Here is a 19,843-nt window from a genome sequence, read left to right as displayed (position 1 = left end):
CTTTTTATTTAAACAATATTTTAACTGTTAATTGTTGTCTTTATTTATTGGTTTTTATAGTTGTGTGGAGATGTATCCAGATTTTTTAAGGTTATTGTACATTTGTTTATTTGCTTTGTAAGCTACCCCTAGGCTTTTTGCGAAGGGGGCAGCATAAAAATGCTCTAAATAAATAAATAATAAAATCATGTTTGCAACAGTATCCTAGCCTCCAAAATGGATAGTGACAGTTATACATGGTTATGCTTTTGTTTGTGACACAAATGCCCACTTTGGAGAACTGTGAATTGTGCTTAAATGCTCAGCTCAGGAGCATGGCTTGGTGTGGCTGACTTGGGGATAATTGCTTATCTTTCTCCTGAGAGTCTGGACTGACTTCCTTCCTTCCTCTGTTTCTGGTGTGTATATATTCTAGTTCCTGTTAAAGAGGAACTAGAATTTTAAAAAATCATATCAGACCTGGCCTCAGTACCTTCTGCAAGCAACTGTGCTGTTGAGCTTCTGCCCCATGGGCATGAAACAGTAAGAGTTCAAGAAGACAAGATGGCCTTGTGGTTAAAATGCAACTCTCTAAATTGGTCTCCTTGCTCTACCAAATAAGTAATATTGTGTAGCCTCTGTGTATTTGTATTTGGGTAAGTCTGTTGGATTTGCCTGCTTCCAGGCATTTAAAAGTCTTCTGATGAGTTTCATGAGAACTTATTGCTTGAAGAAGGCAGTAGATAATGGTGCCTTCATCCAGCCCTCACTGCCCTGCCATGACTGCTTAATATTAATCATAGGCTACCATGTAGTGTGTATTATCCTAGGAGGAACTAAGGAACAAAGGGGGAAGGGCTTCCAGTGGCCTAATATCTTCTCAGGAAACGAATTTAAATGGCTTTCAAAAAGGGGTTGCGTCTTTGAAATGGGACTGCAGCTTGGGGATGATCTGGGAACGCACATTGTTCATGGATGGACAGATGGCAGCCAGAGCTGGGCATGTGTTTTGACCATTTTTGCAAATGGGAAATGTTGCCCCTTTCTGGAAAGTGGGGATGTGACCCTGCTTGACCTTACTGACCGAATCAGACTACAGACTGGGTTTATTTAGGACTTTTCCTGAAGGTGCTCTAGAAACTTGAGTTGGTCCAGAATGCAACAGTATTCTGACAAGTGCTGATCTTTGGAAACTTACAGCTTAAATCTTGGGTGAGGTGGTCCCCCCCCTCTCTTTTTTTTTTCTTTTGGTTGCCAGTTTGCTTCCATGCTAAATTCAGGTTACTGGATCCAACCTTTAGAGTCTTGAACTGTTTATATCCTAGGTTATTTCATGGAACCTATATAGTCTCACATCTCTAAATTCTTTTAGGCTAGTGCATCTAGTGAAAATATAATTTGTTCTGCCTGACTTTTGTATAAATCTCCAATTATAAGTGTAATTTGCTTCTTGGTTCACTATGTTAGCTTTTCTTTGCTAATGAACTTGTTTTTATATCATTTCATGATGGTTACATAAAATACAGTTTGTACAGTGACTATAAAACACTTTGTTAAACACTTTCCCCATTTGTTGGAAAAGCAGATTTAATTATAGAGGACAAGTTTACATACAATTTTAGCAGGAACAAATTTTCAGATATTTTATGAAACAGGTCATCTTCTGAACCGGACATCACTATCTAGCCTCTTGTGAGAGCAAAGGTTGAAAAGATTGCTACAAAATGACAGAAGGTATGCAGGTAGTCTTGGGGTCATGTCACATGCCATCCAGGAAGGATTTGACTAGTGCTGACTCTTACGATTCTGAGGGCAAATCATCCTGAATGCCTCTCCCCTGCCAGGAATCTAAGCTATCACTCTTGTCACGAGGTGCCATTTCTTATTATCCTCTTTGTTGTCAATGCTGCCACTGGCTTGCTTGACAGGCAGAGAGCCAGGGAGCATTTAAGTAGTAGCACTTATGGCCCTTGCTTCTCACCACCAGTTGTCTGGACTAGAGTGAGAAGAAGGTGAACAAGCGCGTTGCAGTGGTGAGGAGGAGCACCGCTCCGGGAGGCCCGTGTCAACGGGTCTGTGATGGATGTGGCCTCATTGGCAGGTACCCACCATGCTGGCTCTGCACTTCACCACCTCTTTTTTACAACTGCGGGAGAAGGAAGCAGACAGTGGGAGCATAAAGGAGACAAACTGGGGGTGACTGCATGGGAACAGACTCTTCCGTGAAGTCAGCAAAAAGGCTGCAGCTAGCCCTGCTTGTACTGCATTTTTCTTACCATTGTTGTGCTTTGGCAAACCCTGATCTCACTCTGCATTCAAGAAGTTCCCTGCTGCTTGTGGTGCATGCAACTTTTTTTTTCTTTTTGCAGGGCTGCAGTCAGACATAGGTTGGAAGTCAGACAAAATTAATTCATACCCTGCTAAGCAGAGTCCTCACAATGTTCAGGCTGGCATGTACCCTGGGGAAAAGAAGCCACCATGGCTTCTGCCCCTGTGTTGCACAAGCTGCCTAATTATACTACATGGTTGCAAGGTCATCTGAACCCAGCAAGGTGTACAGCAGGCATGGTTTCCAAACCATCCCAGAACCCATTGTTTGTTGTAGGGTTCTGTGGTGGTTTGAAATCTAGCCCATGCCATGCCCCCCCTGGGTTCCGTTGACACAACAACTCATACACCACAAGGACAGTTACGCAAATCTCAGGGTATGCAACCAATTCCTACAAGGGGGAGAGAGAAAAGAAGCCACCAAAACTTCTTTTCCCCATGATCATACAAATCCAGTCAATGTGTTCCCCAATCCATTCTTCCTAGGACAAAATTTCCCCCCCAAAAAACGGTGCCTTTTTCACTCTGTGCTGTGACATTAAAAGGAAATGTTGCTTGGAGACATGCAATGCAGAGCTAAGAATCAGGCTTTTTGTTCTTGGCACTTTCTTGCTGCTTTTCTATGTCAGACTTAGAGCAAGACACCTCTCCCCTCTCAAAGATACATGGTTATCTGCCAGCTTACAACCAGTAGGTGCATCAAGCATTGCCTTTCTTTATTATGGAGTAATATTGTGCAAAACTGTGTTAGATGAAACTGCCATTTCTCATGCAGATAAAGTGCTGAACAGTAGCAGTTTTGCACTAATCATTGTACAGTCTGGCCTAGTGGATAATTGGTAGAGTCAGTGTGATATCATAATGATCTTGTATTGGTAACACTAATTCCTTTCCCACTTTCTTAGCAGCAATTGTATTAACTTGAATTTAGGTTGACTGTTTATGCTGCTTAGATGCAGATCAGATTTTGCTACTTCAGAGAACTAACACATACCTGGACATACTTGCAAGATTTGTCAAAATTTGTTAGTTTAAGAAAGTTAGAAAATGTCCAAGAATAACCAGGAGTTGAATTTTATTTCATGTTTAAAGTCATTATTTTTCCTAACCTGTTTTTAAAATACCTTTTAAAGAAATACTCCTGTTTAAAGAAATTTCAATACATATCTTTAAAGAATGCTATTTAGAATAATAAGTATGTAAATTAAGCATTCGGGAAAGAAATAAAATATTTTGGAATACAAGAAGTCTAACAAATGTTTGCTTCAAAAATTCTGTAACCAATAAATATCTTATAATCAATAAAGAATCTGAATGCTCTTTTGTATTTCAGTTAGTCTATTATATTTAGAACTATGTTGTTTTTTTCTTTCTTAAAGCCCAATTAATTTGGGGATTAGCTGTAGCCTTTAAGTTGATGTGAAGTCTTATCCTTAGTTAATATTCTTAATATCTTTGTATAATTTCCTTGCACTAAATTTTTATTGCTCCATTTTGCCGTAGTTCCAACTTTGCTATTAGGAAAAGAAGAGAATCCCAATTCCTTCTAATTGGCATCTCAGTCCTTAACATTAAACAATATTGTCATAGGATTAAAGGGCAATGAATCCCATATATGTTTCTTTATAATCCAGGTATGCTTGGCTAATGTCAGGAAACCCTCATCATTTTTAAAAAATACTGGAATCTAAACCCCACACCTGTTTAGGCAGTAATTCCCCACACAACAACCTGCAAAGGTTGTTAGAAACTCTTCACTGACATTCACAAGGAACTACTGATGGAAGTTAAGCAATCTTATCTATATAGCCCCAGAGCTAGTGGGTGTAGATTAATGTGGAATGCTAGACTTGGACTGGGGAAACCTGGCTCAAATTCCCACCCAGCCATGAGGCTTCCTGGGCTAGCTTGAACAAGGCTTGACTGCTGGGTTGTTTCCTGTGATTCACTTCTGCTTTCTGCTAGCAATCTCTGATCAAGTAGATAGGAAGTTATGAAGTATGATATATGAACCTGCATTGACTAATAGGGTTTTGGTTGTTGGGTTTTCTTCAGATGCTAAACTACTCATTGATCCAGGTTCATACATGTTGTCAGAAATCTTCAACTGAGGCCATCAAAGGTTTACAAAAAATGGAAGCAGTTCATAAACTATATACATCTTCCAGCAAATTGTGAGTTAATTAACCCACAACTTACTAGCTTATTGTAAGAACCAGCTGACTATCTCTCAGGCACACCTTTCTTGTAGGTTGCTTGTGAAAATTAATGGGGGAAAGGTAGCTACCCTAAGCTCCTTGGAGGAAGGGTAAGATATAAACGCAACTTTAAAGACAACAGTGAATGGAAGTATTTGCTAAGTATGCAGAAACTAATTTAGGACCCAGCCAAAGGTTATGTAGGTTTTCAGGCCCAGCTGTCAACATAGCAGAAGAACAAAGGTATATTTGTGGAACTGGGCTGCCATGAGAAGAGGCTGGGTAAATATTCCAAATGATCATTTATCTGTTTCAAACATAATCACTGCTGAGTGAAATAGGTGTCTGGCTTGTGAAGCAGAGGAATTTCTCACAAAGTGGAATGCTGCAAGGGAGGACAGATCTTTAAGCAATGTGAAGTGGGAAACAGTTCAAGAAAAGAGCAGACTGTTCTCTAGCCCTGGACCAACTAATAAGTCCAACTAATATCATAGTGAGATAATCAGACTGGAGACAAGAAATTGTAATAGCAGTAACTGTTATATTTTATTTTTAAAATCCAACTTCTAATGTTTATATTTTTAATTTATGATTATTATTATTTAATTTACTGTTGTAAGCTGCCCCGAGGCTTTGGCGAATGGGGTGGCATAAAAATGTTTTAATAAATAAATAAAATAAATAAATAATTGTGCTTGTAAGCCACCTTGAATGCCATGTTTGCTACAAAGGTAAGATAGAATTAAAATAAGGAAAATAATGACTATAGTGTTGCTTCCCTACCCCATTCTTACATGTTACCTGTCCTGCATGATGGCTGTGCAGATTCAACACTGATCTGGTAAGCCTAGGAACATGTGCTTGTCTGAATATGTGTCACTTACTTGACAAAAGCTTGTTTCCAGAAGCATGTATTCATATCATTATCATTAAGGCAAAAATGTATGAAAGAATAGAAATCCTCTTTGAAGAATAAAGGGTCTAAGAAATTGATAATAAGAGCACTAAGAGCCTAAGATTGGCTAGGAAAAGGGCCTACAGCTTCCAGCATGCCTCCAGCCAGACTTTTTGTGTTTAACTATGGATAGGATTATACCCTAACTATACTATACTTTTTGGAGAACTAAATATGACTTTCATATTTGTATTTCTTTGCCTTTTGAGCTAGTGTTAATTCAAAGGACATTTTCACAGGATTAAGAAAAAAAGAAGGTATTGTGGCCTCTTTGCCCTGCCCTGTCCCCCTTTTTTGTCATAATTACCTGTGCCATAGTTTGCTGTGCCCAGACTTGGTGAACATGGGTGTCAGGTGGTTTGCACACCACCATGGAACCCTAGAACATGCGTTTCTGGGTGGTTTGGAACTCATTCGAAGACCCAGCTAGCTGGGTTTGGAAAACATGGCATGTGATGATGTGCCAACTCATATTATGAGATGGCCTAGCTACTTCACTTTTTCAAATAGGTTTTTAGACAAAATGATTACATAAGAACCACATAAATGTTTGCACAGAATTTCAGCCAACCCTCCATGAACAGGTGAACATTTTTCCTAAGGAAAATATGAAAAGATGGGATGCTTTGCATGCTTGCCCTAAGCCAGTTGCAGCACATGCTGGCCACCCTTCTAAATATTCAAGCTGCAGCAGGTGGTCACCATCCCTTACCATGTGACGCAAACCTAACAAGAGTGGCTTATGCAAAGGTTAAATAGCCAAAGGGTTGTTTTAACTTTAACATGAACCACTCTTTCTGGGTTTGTACAACAAGATAAGCCATGGTGACCAACCACCACAGCTTGAATATTCAAAATGGCCACTGGCATGTACCTTAACCCATTGTGGCTGAAATAAGCCATGGCAGACTGCAGTGATTGCACAAACCTGATCAATGGGTGAAAGTTTGTTTTCAGATGCACATGTAGTGCCCATTTCATAACTGCAAATCTGGGTTAAGCAGGAATTCAGGTTGTAGTCCATGATTGAGGTTAATAGGAATAGTAAGTCCAACACATCTTGGGAGGTAGTAGGTTGGTGAAAGTTACCACAGAAGAAATCAACATTTATGTAAGCTCAGTGAACAATTTTTATATCATACTGCTATGCTGACCTACTTCATTGGGGACTTGTCTAATGACTTGTAATCCATTAAACTTGTACCCTGTTAAGCTTGCTGTTCCAGAATTTATGGTAAGAACTGTAGTGATAGAGGATGTGAGGAGGCAAAGAGTACACTGAAAGGAACGTCTGTGGCAGTTACCTTAATCTGTGGCTAAGGCTCTGAGAAGTCTGTCCTGGGACTGTGAGGAGGAGGCTCTGAAGGACTGAGATAAAATTCTTCAGGGATTTGCAAAATCAAAGCAGAGTCTCAGTGTAAGACTTCAGTAGAATTCAGTAAGATTGCTTGATTGAAACCACGCATAGATTTTAAAAAGAAAACAACAACAGGCTGTCTCTAGAGAGGTATTGAGGGTAATTTGCCAGCACTCACAAAATAAAATGTTTTCAAAGAGGCAACGTTTTGAAAGCCTTTGATGATATCTAATAGAACTTTAACTGTCTAGATGTTTAAGACATTTGCAGTCTAACAAAAATAAACAGCAGTATTATTAATTCAATATTTCATCTGCCTTACTGATTGATGGGCTTTTTTAAAAAAAATCAAGGTTAAGGAATTGAGCACAAAATCCATCTCTTCCACTGGTCATTTTCAAGATGCATCCTGTTTGCCTTGGTGTCTGCATACTATTAAAGCCGGCAAGTTCTGAGCTCTTTGGGTCCTTGGCACAACTGGCACTGATTGCAGCAACATAAGAAGAAACTTCTTGGCCTCGCTACCCAACAATAAACACTGGCTTAGTTTGTGCTGTATTGGAAGGATCACAGCTAGCTGTATCTTGTCTGTCTGGTCTGAATTTTGAAAGGAGTCCTAATTAGCATTCAGACAGGTTCGGTGGAGGCCTAAATCATTCAGCTAATATCTGAGCAGAAGATTCTCGTTTTAATTGCTCCATATTAATTGCCAGCCATTACATGACCAGTGTTAAAAGAAAAAGGGTGCAGGGAGAGAGCCTCAGGGGCTTTGATTATTCTGTCAAATTGTTCTGCCATGGAGGGCAGTTCATAGTCAGAGTTGGAATCATCACCTGCAGCGGTATTTTCAGTAAGAGACTGTCTGGATTCATTTGACATGGCAAAAACAATCCTGTGTTGTTTCCATAGCATGTAGACTGGACTGACGGGTCAGACAATGGCATGGTTACCCCAGGCAGCACGGTTTTTGTGTGCCCCACTCTGTCCTTCCTGGCCTTTCCGTGTATCATGGTAGCCCCTCCCAGCAAAATCCCCATCCTTTCCTATTCTTGTCTATAGACCACAGCAGCCTCTGCAGTCCTGAGGTGGGTATCCCCTCTCCTGGGTGTACCTGCAGGTCTGCAGCACTCCAACTCTCCACAGAGATTTTTATTAAGTGAAAATAAACAGTGTTGTTGTGATCTCCTCTTCTCCCTCCATAGTTTCATGCTGCCTTTGGTGCAGCAAAGGGCCACAAGGATGGTGGCTGGTTTGTAAGGTAAGCCATATGAGGCGAGACTGAGGGAACTGGGTCTTTTCAGCCTTGAAAAGAGGAGACTTAGAGGGGGCCTGTTAACAGCATACAGGTATGTGAGGGGGTGTCACGTCCTTTTTTCTCCTCCAGATGAGGGCAGGACATATTCCAATGGAGCAGTGCTCAGAGAACCAAGATTCAAGGTGGATGCCAGGAAGTACTTCCTGATGGTTAGGACCCCGAGGGTATGGAATGGGCTTCCATGGGAGCCCCATCGGTGAGGGTGTTTAAGCATAGGCTGGACATGCACATGGTAGGTATGTCATGAGCAGAGCCAGCTGGAGCCAGGGGTCAGGCTAGATGGCCAGGAGGACCCTTTTGACTCACTCAGCTTCTATGTTTCTATGTCTTGCTGTTTCCAAACCAAAGAGGAAGATGGCTGTATCTCTCGACTGATGCTACGGAAGTATATTGCCTGAGATGTTGGAGGAAGTATATATTAATCTGTCTGATCTCCTTTTAGAGCCACCCAAGTTGGTGGCCCTCATTACAACTTATGGTAGTTTAAGCGTGTGCTGGGAAAGAATGCCCATACAATGTCTTTCTTTGTTCCTCTGGCCCAGTCTGGTCAGGGCTGCTATCATCTGTTGAGTCCTGTGGAAGGCTAGAAAACCATTCAAGCAAAGTGTCTCATTCTGTGCTTTTTGAAACTGTCTTGGCAGTTTTTAGTAGGAGCTTTTTGTGTAGACTGAAATGACCAACATGGCATTCATGAGGTGAAAGGCCCATTCGTGATATGAAACAGATACCCATACACTTCTTGGCTCCTGTCTAATGGAATTTGCATTACCTGTTCCACTGACTTCCATAGAACTTCATCATAATGTACTCTAGTTAGATTGGGGCTGATTTCAGAGTGATCCAAAACTTGTTGGACATATTTAAACTCTATTGTACTATCAATAAGTATGGTGCAGACTACTGGTCCAATAAAACTGCGTGCTTGATGGAAGACACTCTTTGCAAAACAACCCCTAGGTCACGTGTGATGAATAAAAATTTAAGCAAAAATGCTTTTTTGGATTTGTTTTGTTTTGAATTCTGTTTTAATGTAGTGAAAATACTCCAATGAAGTAGCTTAATAGTGATAGATGGGACATGGTTGAATCTGTATTATTTATTTATTTATTTATTTTTCAATTTATATCCTGCCTTTTCCTACAAAGGGCTCAAGGCAGCTTACATCATTCTCCTCCTCCATCTTATCCCCACAACAACCCTGTGAGGTAGGTTGGGCTGAGAGTCTGTGAGTGGCCCAAAGTCACCCAGTTGACTCCATGGCTGAGCCGGGACTAGAACCCAGATCGTCTGAGTCCCAGTCCCATGCTCTTAACCACTACACCACAGATCATGTTGACTTGGGCTAATGGGAATTTAGGTCCAAAACCTCTGGAGGGCACCAGATTGGGAACAGCCGGTCTAGAGATTCCTTAATTCCTGGAAACAGAAGCTCAATGACCTGCAGGGCAGTCCCACTCCAATATACCACCCTGCAGTGCCTTTGTGGTCTCTCTTTACTTCAGCAGGACTCAAGCTGCATGTACTATTGTAGAGTCATCAGCAACCACAATTGAAGATTGCTGCAAAATGAAAAGCCACTTAAAAGCCATCAACAAATGTGGGCCATCTTGCAAAAACAAAAGTTTGGTTAAACATTTCTTGGCAAGTGAACCGATCTTGATGACCCTGCCTTCCCTTAGAACTCCCAAATTCTTCTTCTCATTGTTTAATAATTTTGAAAAATGAATGATCAAATGTTTAGTGAAAAGGCCTCTGAAAAGTCTACCCATTCATTACAGTTTGACCCTTTGATTCATGATTTAGTGTGATTCATGCTGTCAGCTGCTTTAAAATTCATGGGAAGCTACATTAATGTCATCCAGAAATACAAAAAGGGAAAGAATAAAGTGAACTGAGATTGTATTGTTACCTCTGAAAATGTAGCCAACAGTCCAAGGGAGGAGTTACATTTAGGTATTTTGTATGCTTGAAGCAGCCACATGTTTGGTCTTTAAAAATAATTTTAAATATGAGTGGTCAAATACGAATGCAGCTTTGCACATGTGAGCTGTTAGTTATCTGGTTCCTGCTGTCCAAATAAGCTTCCCACAAGTTGAGGTGTTCTAGATGTAATGTAAATGCACCTAGAAACCAAGAAACAATCTAATAAGAGATAGAATATAAGCATTGTTCTTCATTTAATTTTTCCTTCCGTTCATTTGGGTCAATTCAGTCTACTGATCGATGGGCCTTTCTATGCCTTAGAGCAGCGGTGAGAAACTGCAGGAGGTCAAGGAGCAGTTTTTGGCTTCCAGAACACCCATGGGCTGCACAGAGCAGGATACCTCCCAAGAATAAAAGGGGCAACAAAGTCAGCACAAAACACTGTGTAGCAGCCAGGTGACTGCATGCCATGAGTCAGTTCTACTAGGAGGGAAAGTTAAGCCTGTAAGTTGCCAGCTGGCTTTCCTTATAAAATCCTGTATACTAATATCAGCCTCATTTTCCAAATGTAGATCTTTGTTCATTATATATTTCATTTCATTTCATTTCTATACTGCCCATAGCCAAAGCTTTCTGGGAAGTTTACAACAAAGTATAAAAACAATAAAATGCAATAGATTTTAAAATTGTTAAAAGAACATAAAAAAATTGAAAGACAAATAAACGATAATTTAAAAGACTCAGCCAAGAATAAAAAGCATCTGGCTAATTGTATCAGGGCTCTGAATGACCAGGGAGGACTTTCAAGATCTTTGCAACGAGGACTGCCTTAACCTGGAGCCAAGAAGATTGCTAATATGGCACCAAGTGGACCACAGCAGGGAGGTTATTCCAGATATGGGGAGCACCAAGGAAAGGCCCTCCTGCTCATTGTCACCCTCCGACCGCTTCAAGGGGTTGGCACAGAGGAAGGCCCCAGAGCCTGAGTGTAGTGTCCAGGTAGATCTGGGTTGGGAGAAGCACTCCAACAGGTATTGCTTCCACAAGCTGTGTAGGGTTTTATAGGTTAAGACCAGCACCTTGAATTGGGACTGGAAATGTACAGGCAGCCAATGCAGGTGGGCCAGAATGGTCTTATATATTTGGACTTCCAGGTCTTAGTTATTAATTTGACTGCTGCATTCTGCACCACCTTATCTAGCTATAATGGCACCATTCATTCACAACAAGGAAGCTCTGTTTTTATTTAAGGAGAAAAAGCCCATCAAGGAAAAGAAAAACAGCCATGTAAAGACTGAACATGCCCAGCGGCTCTGGAATGTTGACTCACTGTGGGAACTGGGTGGGAGGAAAGAAAGGGATGAAATGGAGTATCCTGGAAAAGGGGCATGACTGACTAGAAACCTAGAGAGAAATACTGCACACTGCAGCATTTAGTTGGAATCTCACTAATCCTTGGTGTTTTGTTCAATCTTCCAACCATAGGTGCTGTATCGGTGGCATAACTCTTTCCAGATGACACTATAATCATCATAGGGATTAATTTGGTGTTGTTTTTAATGTTCCTTCTCCCTCCTTTCCAATCTGACAGGTACAGAAGATGTTGTAGCAATAATGATCCCAGAACCAAAAGGGAAAGAGATAGTGAATCTACTGGAGCGGAATATTACTGTGATGATGCACATAACAATTGGAACTCGGAACCTGCAGAAATATGTTAGCCGTACCTCTGTAGTGTTTGTGTCCATCTCCTTCATTGTACTGATGATCATCTCGCTGGCATGGCTTGTCTTCTACTATATTCAGCGGTTCAGATATGCAAATGCCAGAGACAGAAACCAGGTGAGTAGCATCACATGTGGACACTTGCTTCCCTTGCCCACACATTCTTGAAAGCACTCATGACCTAGTTACTAATATTATCAAGCCTGTCAGAATGAACAAGAGTTTGAATGAACTGTAATTGCTGTGCCCAAAAAGGAAATCTTGAATGTGCAGGCAAGGAGGGAGGCAGCTACAATCAAAAAAGGAAAAGGGCATATGAATTAATACAATGTAGCACAGCAAGGTGTTTAATATATTTTTCACCTGCCCTACAATAGCCAAGAATAATGCAACAATGTGTCTTTCAACAGTCTGTTCCCTTGAATGCAGTAAGTGATAGAAATGGCTAGGAATGTTTTTAGTTCAGAGAAACATCTATTTCATTAAGAAAGGAATATGTTCGCGTTAACACAGTGCTTAAAGTAAGGGAAGAGTATTTTATTCCTGGATAAAGTGGGCCATGTGACTCCTGAATAGCTTATGATAGTAGCCAGGTTCTTTTTGTCCCAAAACCTTCCTTGACAATACTTTTTAAAAGCCTGCTCTAATTAATGCTTCACAGAAAGACAGCTTGACAACAGCATGTCAGCATACTGGGTCATGACTCAATAACAAGCTTCTTCATGTGACTTTCACACCGTCTCCTGCACAGTGTTTTCTCTCTACTGCTCCCTGTATCCCCCTCTACATCTTTCTTCTCTTTCTCAGGTTGAGAAATTTCAACTAGAAATGCCAGAGGCAACACATAAAGAGCAAGAAACCCATGCAGACAATAACCAAATCTAGAATTTGTACTTAATAGCAGATGGCTGCAAGGTAGAGATGCAGAAGCTATAAACTTCTTCAACAGTGGGGAAACCTTATGTAAAATAAGCAGTGATAAAATTAAATGAATAATACAAGAGGAAAAGTTTTTACTTCAGTAGCTGCACAATTGCTTGATTTGTTTCTCATCATCATCAATCATTATCATTATTGGTGTTTTTCCTGAAATTTTTGCATCAGCACCAAGGTTCAGAGGTCAAGATTTACCTTTTTTAATTTCTTCCCTTTCTGGCTCAAGCACCCATCCCTATGTCTGCACAAATGTATCCCCATTCAGAAAATATATACCTAACAAAACAAATTACGGGCAGTCCCCAGGTTATGAACGAGTTCCTGAGAATGTCATTAAGTTGAATTTGTATGTAAGTTGGATCACATGCCTACAGATTGTACTTAGCATGAGTAAGCCAAAGTTTGTCTTAATGTACACATATATATTTACCTTTCTATGCATATAAAATGCTTTAAAAACATTTCCATATACAGTCTGCCTTCTACATTCTCAGGGGTTAGGGGTACAGGACCACTGAGAAAGCAGAAAAACTGCAAACATCTCTAGTGCCCCCCTAAACCTTAACTCTTAATACTGTTGACCGTATGTGCAATGGGCTGCTTATCCCTCTCTCCCCCTCATACCTTGGTCTAATTCAACAGCCTCCCTCCTTCATTTATTACATTCTTATGTTCTTATTCCTTTCCACCCATTCACTCACCTCTTTGCACCAGGGAAATGCCAGAGAGATTTCCCACCCTGGATGGGCGGGTCAGGAAAGCAAGCTCTGCATGCCCTCCCTCTCTCCACTTTCACTCCCCCCTCCCTCCCTGGTGGTGATGATTTCCTGCAGTAGACCACAAAACTACCCCCCCCCATTCATTTAATGATTGGAGGCAAACTCAAAACTAATTATATCTGAAAGTTGATGTTCAACTGTGCATTAAAACATTTTAAACACAATGCAATACCGTAATACAAGTTACAGAAGGCCCGTGACCTGAAACACTCTGGTTTGGGTATGCTTGAGCCGATGAACAACCAATGCTGTGGAATGTTTTCATGAGCATAATATGTTTCTGTGTCCGTTACTATGAACCATTTGTCTTTAACTTGAATTTTTAAATGAATAGGCTTTATGGAAGTTCGTTCATAAGGACAGATATTCATAACTCAGACATTTGTAACTCAGAGATTTATTGTACTTGCTAAGACTATTATGCTATGTTTATATTTGGCCAAGCAGACTCTTTGGAATGTAAGCACAAATACAGAATTAAAACAGTAGAATAAAATAAACAATTTCAAAGTGGCAGTATTCCACCACTAGAATGGTGTACGTATTTCCCACATCACATACTGAACATGGATCTCCATTCCATCTCCAGAGTGTTGGTGTCTCTGTGTGTTTACAGAAAGGCATAAGTATGGAACGGTTGTGTACATACAGTTCTATGCATTAAGCTTTCCATGTAATCAGGAACCCTCATTGCATATATCCCTGGCTGCATTTTATTCTTCATAGTAAATTGCTAAATCTCTCTTTGCCATGGTATTGTTTATTAAAACAATATATTGGTCTTGTTACCCACCAACCGGAATTGAGAGGCATATTGTCTTTGATACTGGAGTTTCAAAGCCTCACCTTAGGTTTCATGACTAGTAGAAATGGATAACCTCACCATTCATGAATTTGTCTAATCCTTTTAAAGCCACTCCAACTTGGTGGTCATTATTACCATCAACTTGGTGTGGCTTCAAAAATTGGTGCAGGATTTGGAGACAAATTCATGAAGAGTGAGGCTGTCCCATAAGTGATGGCCAATATCTTATTCTAATGAATCCCATAGTATAGTAGTGCAGATATTGACTTGGGGAAATGATATTGCAACTCATATGGTTTGATTTCAGGATAGTTGCCATAATTCAAAGTAGTGATAAAAATGTTCCCTTGCATGCTTCTGAAGCCAGTGTGTTAGGAAATAATAGCAATGAATTCCTGAAACAACGAAATAAAATTAAAATTTGTGCAGCATGTAAGTACAGTGAAGTGTTAAGTTAAAAATCACAAGAAAATTTAACTTTTAATGAAAATTACTTCATTTGGCAGAGTATGAATTCACCAAACTATCATTTTAATAAATTATTTAACTGAGTTTTCTCATGCCATGTCCACCTCTTCCTTTTGTGTTTCTGAAGCAAAACCTTATGGTTGTAACAATATAGTCTAAATTGTAGAATATTTTGATATGAGCTTTGTATCCATGAGAAATGGACAGTAAACATGCAATGCAGAAAGGACATGAAATAGTTGTTGAAAAATAGACAAAGAAAATGAACATATAATAAATATATTGTTAAATATGTTTGTGACATAAAATACCTAACATTACTATGCATCATATATTTAGATGTGTGGATTTGTAATAATATATTTTTGCTTTCTTACATAATTGTATTGGAAATTTCTTTTTGGCATGCTGACCAGCAAGTACATGGTATGCATTTTAAAAATAATGAGCTAAAATATTTGGCAAGTGCAATGTTCAGTTAAAGAACTATAAATGACTTAAGTTAAAAGAGACAAACATTACAAGAAATGGATTCTGTAGAAGAAATTGAAGGTTAGATCATTGAAATCAATGCAGGCATAATTTACTCATGAGTAACAAATACCATTCATTTCAGCTGGGTTACCCTAATTGTGGGTAAGTCTGGATCCAACCCTGAAAATCTGCATGTATGAGGTATACCGCTGAAAAACACAGTGCTACAAGTAAATGTGACCTGCAGCTTTGCATCTTTTTCTAACTAATTTAGAGAAATGAGAGTCCATAGAATATATGTGACGTTATTAGGCAAAACATTTTTTTAGTTTAAATTATATTTTTACGTATCATACAAATCTGTTCAACAGATGTAATGCATAGTAATAGATATACATGATATATATTTTAGCATAATTCATTAATATACCATTGTTACAACAGAAATGTATCTGGCACAGGTGTTACATGCAGTCCTTCATAAGTGACACAAGGATGATTCACTTCTGTAAAGATGCAGTCCTTTGCACATTTAGATAGATACCCTTAAATTTCTTTGAACATGTGAAAAGATATAGAACATCAGCTAAAAGAGTATGTTTAGTTTAGCTCAGTTCAATAAATGTAGGAAATACTTTGAAAAGAAATACTTGCTTTTTCTACAGCTGTCAAGAGTGTTCTAACTATGGCATGTTCTGCCACTGCTTGTAATCCTTGGACTACTATTTGCTCTTTTAAAAACTCATCATCATTGTGTTTTTCTCTTTGGGACATAAAAACAAAATTTTCTTTCCATAAGGTTCAGTGAGCATTAATTTCAATGCATTCTGGTCAACAATCCTTGCTTGGACTTTGCAATTTTATTTACTCTGTTTGAGTACATTGTAGAGCTGTAAATATGAAGGTTTTCATCAGTCTGTACTCTTTGCTGTGTCAATTTTTGTTTTTCCCAACAGCATTGCCTGTCACACAGGTGCTTTTGTAAAGTACTCCCTTCTGTCTGGATCATGGTGCAAAACATCAGTAGAAGATACAGCGTCAACTGTGTAGTATATAGAAATAGAATGAAAATGTCATTCTGCACTACACAACTTATTCTAAGCAATATTTGACATTTGCCTTTCATGTATTTACTCTTACTTTTGTATCTTCTTGGGGAAAAAGTGAAAAGCTTCATGTCACTAGTTCACTGATTCGCTAATTGTTTTGCAAGTTTGCATTTTTGACATTTGAAGTATGTAGATTTTCCATATCTTCTGCTGAAGGCATTTGTTGTAGACATTTGTCCTCCTTAGCTTGGCCTTTGTCATTCTTTCCACTCAGTATTAAGCTCACTGGCATATGATGCATAGCAATTTCTGTAACTTTTTAGGCCATGCACATTCTTTCAAATAACTCCATCATGCTCTTGTTTTCCCTTTTCTTGCAGCCTGTTTTTATTCTTTCAGTAGTTTGCACTACCTGTTTGTGTCCCTTCTGACAAGGGCACGTATTATCACATCAAATTTGCTATAGTTCTGGAAATTGTTATTGCAGAGGAAGCTATATTATCCTATTACACAATTAAAACACAAAAAAGTTGCTGATCTCTGAACCATAACATAAGAAAAATAATTTCTCAAATTATTTCCCAGAAGAAGATTTTGGTGATTCAAATTCTTTCTAAATAATATCCAAATGCGTTAAAATCTCTGAAATTTCTAGCACAGATGGTGGCTTCATTAAACCATGGAGTAAAGGTTATCATCTGACAGAAAATGGTGTAACAACTTCACTAAAGCTAAATATATCTAGGCCTGGTCAGGGACTAGCTAGGAACTCTGTGTGCAAACTGTAAAATCTGTATGCTTCATCATTGGCTATGCTGGCTGGAACTGACAGGAGTTGCAGGCCAAAACATCTGGAGGGGAATAGATGGTTGTTGTCATTTCTTTCTATACTGTCCCTCAGTCAAAAGGTCTCTGGGCAGTTTACAACAATCCATAATAAAATCCAATAAACATTTCATGAAAACAAAAAACATTTAAAAAGTTTAAAACAGCTAAAAACAAACAACAAAGAATGACTCTGCAAAAACACCTGACATTCAAAAAGAAACTGGACAACCATCTGAGTGGGATGGTGTAACTTGGTGTCCTGCAGCAGCAGGGGGCTGGACCTGGTGGCCTTCATGACCCCTTCCAACTCTACTATTCAATGATCCCCTCAGGCCCCCGACTGTCCTTGGCATAAAGGGCCATCTTAACCTGGCACCAAAAGGATGACAAATTCAACACCAGGCAGGCTGCAGTGGGGAATTTGTTTCATAAGGAGGAGACACCACAAAGAAAATCCTCCCCAGTGTTGCCACCCTGCAAACCTCCCTTAATGTTGGCCCTTAGAGGAAGGCCCCAGAGATTGAGCATAGCGCCCAAGCAGATAGCAGTTAGGAGAAACACTCCAACAGGTACTGTGGTTCCAAGCCATGCAAGGCTTTATAGGATAAAACCAACCCCTTGAATTGGGCCCAAATGGACTACAATGCAATCCAGAAATGGTTTAATCCCTTCCATCGGGTCAAAGGAACTACCCATCAACAGCCTCTGTCTAGTCTAGAATGAGTTTCAGTTTGTTAGCCCTCATTCAGTCCATTGCTGTAGGCAGACACTAGCAGATTCACAGTCTCACCTGTGGAAAAAGAAGAGGAAAAATAGCAATGCATATCATCAGCATACTGACAACTTGGCCTGTGTTGATAGCCTTGTTATAGTTTCATTACATGGTTTGCGGGGGGGGGGGGGAGGCAAAAAAACACTCTTAAAGTAACCACTGCTATTTTGTAATTTCTTCTTGCATATATGTGTTTCTCCCCCTGACCTTAATCTTTGTCTCCTCTTACTGAAACCTGGAATGGTGCCCTGAGCAAACAAACAGCAAACAAACAAGCAAATGGAAACAGATGGGTGAGCAATGATTCACATTCCAGACATTGGATGCAAAATATGTGGTATAATTTTTATCCTAATCCTCAAGTCTGCAGGCAGACAGCTTTACTTGTTCAGTAATGGAGAAAAATCAGTGTTGCATGTATTCTGTCCATTTATTTCCTGCCTCTGTTTCTTAAAAAAAAAAAAAAGCTCACAAGCCTAATCACAGTAACTAAACCTAAAAATTATAGAAGAAGGAAAACAATAAATAGCATGACCTGACATTACAATACAGAAATATGGTAAGTGAGAACTTAATATGGTGGTAAAGATCTTCCGTTTGTGTCGTTTTATTTACGTCTCCATGCATCTACTGAAGTGGACACAAATCCAAAATGGTGTAATACTAACATTGGTTAAACTTACTGCTACAGCTGACTAGGACAGCATATTCTGACCATCTTTGTCTGCTCTGACTCTTGGCAAGAACTGTACATGGTCTCAAGTGGAGAATCTCTCACATAACCTGTTATTTTATTTCTTCATGTGCTGCGTGCTGAGCCAGGGTCCCTCCTTTTAGTCATGGTTCTCCTGCATCATGTCTGCTTTGGCCCTAAAATCTGTCATACCCAGAAGTATTTACATAAAGACCAACTGTATCAGCATGTTTCTGTTCTCCTCAGGCTCATTCTTCAAAAGTTGTCTATATCTGTTAATGCACTCCAGGTCCTTGTACAAGTCACAGGTTAAATACACATCTAAATGGGAAAAGAAAATAGAAACTCCAAATATATAAAACACTGAGAGAATTATTTTAAATATTCAATAAATAGTAACAATGAAATGTTTACTTTCCTTATCTGTCAGCTGTTTCTGTTCTGGTAGATTTAACTTCATAACAGTGTGGTGAGGACTAGATAAACAGTCATATATTCAGCAGCAGTTGCTTTGTCAGTTGTATTCCCCAGATAGTGCCATCTCTGAATCCTGTAATAGTCATTTACATAGGTCTTTTTTCTTTCATTTAAGATCTTGGATTATGAAACCACTATGATAGAGACACATTAGAATGTTGGCATGAAGATGTGCTCTTTTAGTAAAGAGTGGATTTTTGCATTTTCAGCGTCGCCTTGGAGATGCTGCAAAGAAAGCAATCAGCAAATTGCAAGTAAGAACAATAAGAAAAGGAGATAAGGTAATTTTGTTTTCCAAGCCTTTCCTTGAACTAAATTAAATATTGGTTGTAGTATGAAATGTGTTAAGAGCAAAGCAATAAAAAGAATTCAGTGGCTTTTGCACTGGTTGCTTGTTGGACAGTTGATGGAAAACACTCACTGCCTTCTCAGACCCTTGGAATCGGGACTGCCTGGTCCCCGTTCTATTGCGCCTTCCCATTCTGAGGCATGGAGGGTGCCAAAAGCAGGAGGGATTTTGGTACTGTTCCCATAGCTCTCAGTTGTTCTCCAAAGAGAACCTCACCTGGTACCTGTGCTGCTGTTTTCATTTTCTTGGGAAGCAGCGCATCCCAAAGACCATAAGATTTCTCATGTGCCACTGCCATAGGCAATGCTCTGTCTCTCTTCACTCACCCCCTCCCACATCCATTTGCAGCCAGCACATGAACTGTGGCAGCAGGGGTTGTAAAACCAAGTTCAGAGAAGCAGAAGGAGGTTGTTCCAGGGGAGGGGAGGGGAG

The 19,843-nt window shown here is 39.6% G+C and overlaps 1 protein-coding gene across 1 annotated transcript in view; it reads left to right on the top strand.

Annotated features, from left to right (window-relative positions):
* Positions 1-19,843, top strand: part of RNF150 (ring finger protein 150) — a 104,312-nt gene that overhangs the window by 53,719 nt on the left and 30,750 nt on the right. The window contains exons 2-3 of the mRNA XM_044430817.1: positions 11,647-11,897; positions 19,272-19,343. Of these exons, the coding sequence (XP_044286752.1) occupies positions 11,647-11,897; positions 19,272-19,343 (323 nt within the window). The remainder of the gene's footprint in view (positions 1-11,646; positions 11,898-19,271; positions 19,344-19,843) is intronic.

The sequence above is a fragment of the Varanus komodoensis genome, unplaced genomic scaffold (genome assembly GCF_004798865.1).
Source record: "Varanus komodoensis strain SLA01 unplaced genomic scaffold, ASM479886v1 scaffold21, whole genome shotgun sequence".
Lineage (NCBI taxonomy): Eukaryota > Metazoa > Chordata > Lepidosauria > Squamata > Varanidae > Varanus > Varanus komodoensis.
This window is presented reverse-complemented; position numbering and strand designations above follow the sequence as displayed.